Genomic DNA, 7,561 nt, shown 5'->3' on the forward strand with positions numbered 1-7,561 from the left:
TTAGGCGGTTACTACTCTGCAGTTTGTCTGCAGGGTATGGATCTTAGCAGGCGACCCTTTACTGCACCTGGACGTCATCTTCGGCCCGGGTCCATCACATCGGCGCAATTCGGTGATTATCGTATAGGGTCTGTAGTTTGCGGGATACCACGTTTTTATATACAATTAATTCCTATGTTTTTTTTTCCCGCCGTGCGTCGCCTGCTATTTAAATTCCTCTCATTTCTCTTCCGTTGTCTAGAACAGAGAATACCAATTCTCGGCATTCATCCTCGGTTTACTACACCTTCCCGTTTTTCTGATTCTCTAGACCGTCTTATACAGATTCAACCGTCAAGATGGCTGATATGAACACTGGCACTTTCAAACATGACATTACAGAACCTCCCAAATCTAATCTAGTTTTGCCGCTATTCTCCCTTAAAGGAAAGACAGCTATCGTCTCTGGCGCTGGCGCTGGAATCGGTCTCTCAATAGCTCATGCGTTTGGTATGAACGACATCCCTCATTTAGCAGTCCATATATCTATAGCATTGAACGTACACTAACAAAGGATAGTAAGTGAATGGCGCATTGTTATTGTTATTTCAGCGCATCTATAAGAGCCCCGTCCCTTACAATCGACCCTAGTAATAGAGCGCAAGACACAGACTCCGTTGTTAAAAACCGAAAGGCTTCTAACGGTACTCACAATTTGTTCTACCGTGGTAGGCTAACTTGTATTAGGCTGAAGCGGGAGCCGATGTTGCGATATGGTACAACTCCAACAAGAAGGCCTTAGAGGAGGCCGCCAATGTCGAGAAGACTTATGGGGTTAAGTGTGAGTAAATAGTCTTGGACCTTGAGGCTCTGGTGTACCTGATCTGAACTTTGATGAATAGGCAAGGCCTACCAGGTCAACGTATCGACATGGGAAACGGTCCGGGCCGCCGTTGACGAAATCGTCGACGAGTTTAACGGTAGACTTGATATCTTTGTCGCGAACTCGGGTATTGCGTGGGAGGACGGTCCCTTCATCGATGGCCCGCTCGAGACGATGCAGAAAGTGTTGAAGGTAAATATTGACGGCACCTTGTTTTGCGCACGAGCTGCCGCGCTGCACTGGAGGCGGCAAAAGAAAGAGGGCACTACTGTCGACGGACAGCCGCTCGAAAACTTCAGCTATGGCAGTTTCATCAGCACCGCTAGCATGAGCGGTCACATCGTCAATATTCCTCAGCAGCAGACCGTATACAACGCGTCTAAAGCCGCGATCACTCATGCCTGTAGGTTTAGCCTGGCCATGTCATGCAACCTTACGATCTCCATACTTACAATAGTCGCAGGCAAGTCATTGGCGGTTGAGTGGGTTGGCTTTGCGCGTGCCAACTCAGTCTCCCCGGGTTACATCAAGACGGATCTTTCTGCCTTCATCCCCCCTGAGACTAAGAAAGTCTTCAAGGACAAGATCCCGATGGGGTAAGTTCCTTTTTTTTGGTCGCCATCCTTACTTCATCATCTAACCGTGACTGCAGACGGGAGGGCGAGCCTGAAGAATTGAAGGGCACTTATCTATACCTGGCTTCTGACGCCTCGTCGTATACGACTGGTATTGACATCATTGTTGACGGTGGCTACTGCGCACCGTAAACGAAAGATTAATATCTTGGTTGAGCTTTTCTGGTTAGGATAAATGGGCACTTCTATAGCGCTAGTGTCTTGGACTCTTGGTGGTAGAGGCGTTTCTCCGTCGTTATTTTTCATAGAGAAGGTAGGCGTCTAGATTATTGAAGCTTATCAGGATACCCTTATGAATAAAGTTTTTTTATTATTTATTATTTATTATTTTTAATTTTTAATTTTATTTTATTTGACTTGGGATTAAATCGTCTGCTATGTAACCGCATTGAATGAGTTGGTGGGTGCTCGTATGGCTAAGCTCTTATCGCCATCTATAATCCGTATTGTGGTATAGATAAGAACATTGAGCACCTAATCGAAGCTTTGTTACCCCTGGGCATGGGATGATGAGTTAACCTTAATGTCCAATCTGCACAGGCTCGGAAAATGTATTATCAGATCTCTAGTGTACGGAATAGGATAGGATACGAGAATCCATTCTTAATTCACACCGAGAATCGCATAAACCAACCACATCAAGTTGGGCTTTTTTCACCTCCTATGTCATATCACTTTTTCGGGGAGGCGTATTTGAAGTCACATAAGCCTGAAGGCCTAGAATCAAAGTACCTTTTTTGTACTCCCTACCCCACTTACCGCGTATTACACCGCATTATTCACATCTTGTTGTACAATCCATCTACAATAGGCAGATTAAGAAGGTACCACGATAGGACTTACATGTACTTAGCCAATACATTCATTATACAGCAAGCTCCAGCTTTCAGGAGGTGCAAGAGCAGGTACATAATCTTTAGCGTAGCACACACAGCACGTAACGAAGAAGTAACACACACACACCCTGATACCTCCCACTTAGATCGGTTTTCGTGCCTTGCCAATCCTGTGATTCTGCCTGCCTTCCGCCGCCTAACCTGCTAACTCATCATTTTCATTTTCATTATTAGGTATTCTCCAGTTTCAGCCCTCGTGCTCCTTTCCACTTCTTCTTCAACATTCAACATTATCCACTACCTTCAACGACCCAATAGATCTCCAAGTTGATTTAATTTTATTCCCCATTTCTCTGTACGCTTTTGCTGCGTTAAGCGCTGTTACTATCCGACCTTCCTAGTCAAAGGCGCATCGTTGTTCATCACCTACATTTTCACTATGGACGCTGGAGAAGGCCAGGCGCCTTTCTCCCCCCCTGCGGGTTCAGTGCCGGATCAACGCAACGTTCAGGTCGACAATGCCATTCGCGCTATTCAGGAGAAGAAGCCTCTTCCTGAGATCGACTTCAGCATCCATACTATGGAAGATGGTACACAAGTTAGCACTATGGAACGGGTCTGCAAAGGTAGGCTGCTTAAAACCAAATTCTTAGGAATCTTAGGAATCTTAGGAACTACCCCGCCACTCGTACACAATGCTGATTGACTGACCGACTGGCTATCTAGATGTTCAAGCGCCCGCCACATTCAAGCCTACCGACGAACAGTTTTTCGAGGATGATACCCATACGAAACCCAACATTACTTTTTTGAAGCAGCACTTTTATCGCGAAGGCCGATTGACCGACGAGCAAGCCTTATGGATCATCAAGACTGGTACTGAGCTCCTACGCAGCGAGCCCAACCTATTGGAGATGGATGCCCCTATAACAGTCTGCGGTGACGTTCACGGCCAATACTACGATCTGATGAAGCTTTTCGAAGTCGGTGGCGACCCGGCTGAGACCAGGTATCTCTTCCTTGGCGATTATGTCGATCGAGGCTATTTCAGTATCGAGTGTGTTCTATACTTGTGGTGCTTGAAGATACATTACCCAAAGACTCTTTGGTTGCTACGCGGGAACCACGAGTGTCGCCATTTGACCGACTACTTCACCTTCAAGCTTGAATGCAAGCACAAGTACTCCGAGGCTATCTACGAAGCTTGTATGGAGTCATTCTGCTCTCTTCCGCTTGCTGCTGTAATGAATAAACAATTCCTCTGCATCCACGGAGGGCTCAGCCCCGAGCTGCATACGTTGGATGATCTGAGAAATGTAGGTCCTCGAATATTTCCTTCAGCCTTATCCCTAGTGTAAGATATGGCCCGTTGCTGACCTGAGATAGATTGACCGCTTCCGGGAACCGCCTACCCAAGGATTGATGTGCGATATCCTATGGGCTGATCCCCTAGAGGATTTCGGTCAGGAGAAGACCAGCGAATACTTCATGCACAATCATGTGCGCGGTTGTTCGTATTTTTTCTCCTACCCTGCGGCATGCGCCTTCTTAGAGAAGAACAACCTGCTCTCCATAATTCGAGCACACGAGGCTCAAGACGCTGGTTATCGTATGTACCGTAAGACTAGAACTACCGGGTTCCCAAGCGTTATGACCATATTCTCCGCGCCCAACTACCTCGACGTTTATAACAACAAGGCGGCGGTATTGAAATACGAGAACAATGTTATGAATATTCGGCAGTTCAATTGCACACCGCATCCGTATTGGCTTCCTAACTTTATGGACGTATTCACTTGGTCTTTACCGTTTGTTGGTGAGAAAATTACCGATATGCTAATCGCCATCCTACATACCTGCTCAGAGGAGGAGCTTAAAGAGGAAACACCTCTATCGTCGTCTCCTGGCCCGCAGTCGCCTCCGCTCGGCGGTCCTTTATCAGACCCGGATTCGATTGAGTACAAGAGACGGGCCATTAAGAACAAAATCTTGGCCATTGGTCGACTATCACGAGTTTTCCAGGTACTTCGGGAGGAGTCCGAGAGCGTTACGGAACTCAAGACCGTATCCGGTGGACGACTACCTGCGGGTACACTCATGCTTGGCGCAGAAGGAATCAAGAACGCCATTAATACCTTCGAGGATGCTAGGAAAGTCGATCTCCAGAACGAGAGGTTGCCACCTAGTCATGAGGAAGTTCAGAAGCACCAGGAAGAGGAACGACAGCAGGCATTAGAGAGAGCCTCCCGGGAGGCTGACAATGATAAGAAACTACAAACCCTTTCCAGGAGGTTGAGCACGTAAGTACTGACTTGTTGTCATTTAATCAGCATCCGCTTACCATCAAGCAGGGATCGCAAGCGATGATCCAGTGCGAATGTATATCAGCTAATCGTTGAGATAGTGGGTGAACATCAACTCAATGTTCGCATTTATAGTGATTGTGCTTGATGCATATCTTGGCTTAGCAGATTAGAACATCCTATTAAGGCAGTGTTTTCGGTAATTCTTCGAACGATACTAGTGAAGCCTTGCCTGGATTATTGCTCTAATAGCACAATACTGAGGATTCAAGGGGCCCTAATAAGACAAGCTGGACGATACAGTTTCATGTGACTGACGCAGAATTGAGACGAACGCGGTGTTGGGAAGGGGATGTCTTACGATACTTGGCGAGTTAATGAAAACCTTAGGACTGTGCTAGAGCCCTAGGACAGTACCAGGCCTACGAATACCTGACCCTGATCTACTGTTATCCGTAGAACCGATTTAACATCATATTAAAGCACTTAGACATGTGGTTACTGAATTAGACAAATACTTGGCGTATTGAACGGCTAATCGTAATACCGACGAGATATAATTCCTGGATTCTTCGACTCCCAAGCCAGTCTCGTTTTCGTCCCTACATCAACAGCTTGATAGCCCATCCTTAGGTGGTTAGTGGATAATGTGGCTGAAGCGAAGCTAGGTATCCATTCATCCTTTTGACTGTCCTCTCACTCTCCTCCGACGGCGGTAGAATCTTCCATTATCTCATATACAAAACCGTCTAATTCCAAATTCACTCAAATATATAAACATTGATCACATAACCTAAAAAATAGCGAGTATATTGGGTGGACTGGCAACGCCGCCAGGGACGTTACACGGCTCGCTGACGACGAAGAAGGACCAGCGCTTCTGCGCCTCGCAGTATGCGGCGAGCTTTTCTAGGTCGAATAATTCGCCGATCGGACACCCCCAGCCAGAAAGAAGGACTTCGTGCAGGATGTGCGGGGAGTCGGGGGGCGCGGGCCAACTCTCGACTATAGATAGGATGGACGTTAGTGGTAAGAGGGAGGGGAGAAGGGTTGGAAGATGGTTAGGAATCGGGGGCTACGTACAAGAAGGCTGGTCCCCTGCCACGGCCGAGAAGTGCTCCCAGATCCAGCGCAGCATGGCTTCCGACCGTTCGACGCCGCCGAAGTGGTGAGGGACCACGGCTCGGTAGGCGCTGAGCTCGGCGTCGGTTTTCTGGGGGTAGGTTGCTGTGAAGCCTATGGGTGTTTGTTGTTAGTATGCTGTCTGGGCTGGGCAAACATCTGAAATAAGTTTAAGGGGCTAGAGGTGGAAGCGAGGGGGGCTATGTTAGAATGGGACAGGGTAGGGTAGGAAGGAAAGGAAAGGGGGAAAATGCGTGCCTGAGCGGATGAATAAGATGTCACCGAATTTAACCTCAGTCTTTTGCGCAGCTAGACACGCCTGCAGATGCTCGAGCGGGATCGCATCGCTTTTAAATGGGTCGTAGGGCTTAAGGTCAGCAGCAGGCTGCGCGAGCCGCCAGCTGTGGTAATCGACTAAGACGCCGCGGCCTACGATACCCTGTTCCGCCCACGCTGTTGGTTGGCTTGTCAGCTCATCATGCCACCACACATACGCGCACATATATATATATATATATATACCGGCTTCCTTCCTCCCCCTCTTCCCCTTCTTCTTCAGAAATTAAACGCACCATGTATCCCATTAACCGTAGTCTTTTTCCCGCCGTCCTCATCATTGACACCGTGTATATCCTCCATAGTCACGCCATTGTAGAAGCGCTCCTCGCGCTGGTAGGCGTAGTGTCGCAGGCCGTCCCACTGCGTCGAGACCTGGGAGTTGAAGGTCCAGACGTCGTCGTTGACGACGCGGGGGGACTTGCGGATGAGGGATTGCGTGAATACGTGGCGCGAGAAGAATGATTGTTGGGGCTGCGCGTCGAGGGGCCAGTTTAGGGAGATCCTAGAGGGGGGTATGTATGGGTCAGTTTGGGTAGGTTAGGTAGGTAGGTACGTGCTAGTCGGGCTTGTAGGAGCGGGATGGGGGAGAGTTGGATAGGATAGGATAGTGACTGGACTGGACTGGACTGGTCATGCGTACCTGCGACCAGTTTTGATCTCATCCTTGGCTGCGGCGGCTACCCGCTCGTCTGTTAGTCGATTGAGTGTTCCCAGCTCGTCTTTTTCGCCGTATAAACCCCATGCCGAGTAGTGCGGGTCTGTCGGCCGTAGGGGGAGGTCCTCGAAGTTCGGGATCCCGTTGTTGTTGAGCTTGTATCCGGAGACGGGCGGGGCCATGGTTGTGTGTACCTATGTGTATAAGTCAAATGAGTCTTTGGGGTTTTGAATAAATGCCCTCTATTGTAGATTAGGTAGGTACTATAATAGATAGATCAGTAAAATTTTAACCTCATAATACGTTCTGTATACAGAATAAATGTGTTCTATTCATGGTAGAATAGTTAGCAACAATAAGCGTATCATGACGAAAAGATGCTATCCCCCTCCTTTTATCTTAGCACCTTTTCTATGTCGTGTCGCGTCGGGAAAAGACATGATGCCGATCGTAGGTCATTCATCTCCCCGCACTCGGATAGGTTCCACGGTTGAGATGCAGGTTGAGGTTAACCTAGATCTTTACGTCTATGTCTTGGAGTATAACTAGCACTATCTCGATTGCTGTTATGTGACCCCACAATGGGAACTGGCTCGCTTGGCGGGTTAATACGTAGCGAACCCTTCCCATCTGTGGGAATTAGTAGCATTACCTAGCGTAGTGGCTTGTTCGATATAATAAATATTTATCTACTTACTTAGGTATCTATCTACTCTATCTACTCTATCTACTCTATCTACTCTATCTACTCTATCTACTCTATCTACTCTATCTACTCTATCTACTCTATCTACTCTATCTACTCTATA

General features: G+C 47.7%; 4 protein-coding genes across 4 annotated transcripts in view; 2 read left to right on the top strand and 2 right to left on the bottom strand.

Moving 5' to 3' along the window:
- Positions 1-338: 338 nt before the first annotated feature.
- Positions 339-1,629, top strand: F5Y00DRAFT_251334 (short chain dehydrogenase; the record flags this gene model as incomplete). Its single annotated transcript, XM_048009814.1, has 5 exons — positions 339-489; positions 734-820; positions 882-1,265; positions 1,326-1,458; positions 1,515-1,629. 5 exons carry the CDS (start codon positions 339-341, stop codon positions 1,627-1,629), a joined length of 870 nt encoding a protein of 289 aa, XP_047868295.1.
- Positions 1,630-2,772: 1,143 nt separating this feature from the next.
- Positions 2,773-4,637, top strand: F5Y00DRAFT_251335 (Serine/threonine-protein phosphatase 2B catalytic subunit; the record flags this gene model as incomplete). The annotated part of the gene is made up of 3 exons (XM_048009815.1): positions 2,773-2,959; positions 3,060-3,649; positions 3,720-4,637. 3 exons carry the CDS (start codon positions 2,773-2,775, stop codon positions 4,635-4,637), a joined length of 1,695 nt encoding a protein of 564 aa, XP_047868296.1.
- A 396-nt stretch (positions 4,638-5,033) lies between these two features.
- F5Y00DRAFT_193942 (uncharacterized protein) lies at positions 5,034-7,097 on the bottom strand. Its single transcript, XM_048005224.1, has 5 exons — positions 6,738-7,097; positions 6,331-6,599; positions 6,017-6,211; positions 5,720-5,872; positions 5,034-5,641 (listed from the first exon to the last, which is right to left on the bottom strand). Exons 1-5 carry the CDS (start codon positions 6,932-6,934, stop codon positions 5,430-5,432), a joined length of 1,026 nt encoding a protein of 341 aa, XP_047868297.1. The 5' UTR covers positions 6,935-7,097; the 3' UTR covers positions 5,034-5,429.
- A 364-nt stretch (positions 7,098-7,461) lies between these two features.
- F5Y00DRAFT_193998 (HAD-like protein) overlaps positions 7,462-7,561 on the bottom strand; it is a 1,251-nt gene continuing 1,151 nt past the window's right edge. Inside the window, exon 2 of the mRNA XM_048005228.1 lies at positions 7,462-7,493. The gene's annotated coding sequence lies outside the window, so the exon portion shown is untranslated. The remainder of the gene's footprint in view (positions 7,494-7,561) is intronic.

This window comes from Daldinia vernicosa (assembly GCF_022497035.1).
Source record: "Daldinia vernicosa strain CBS 139.73 unplaced genomic scaffold F5Y00scaffold_7, whole genome shotgun sequence".
In the NCBI taxonomy this organism is placed as follows: Eukaryota; Fungi; Ascomycota; class Sordariomycetes; order Xylariales; family Hypoxylaceae; genus Daldinia; species Daldinia vernicosa.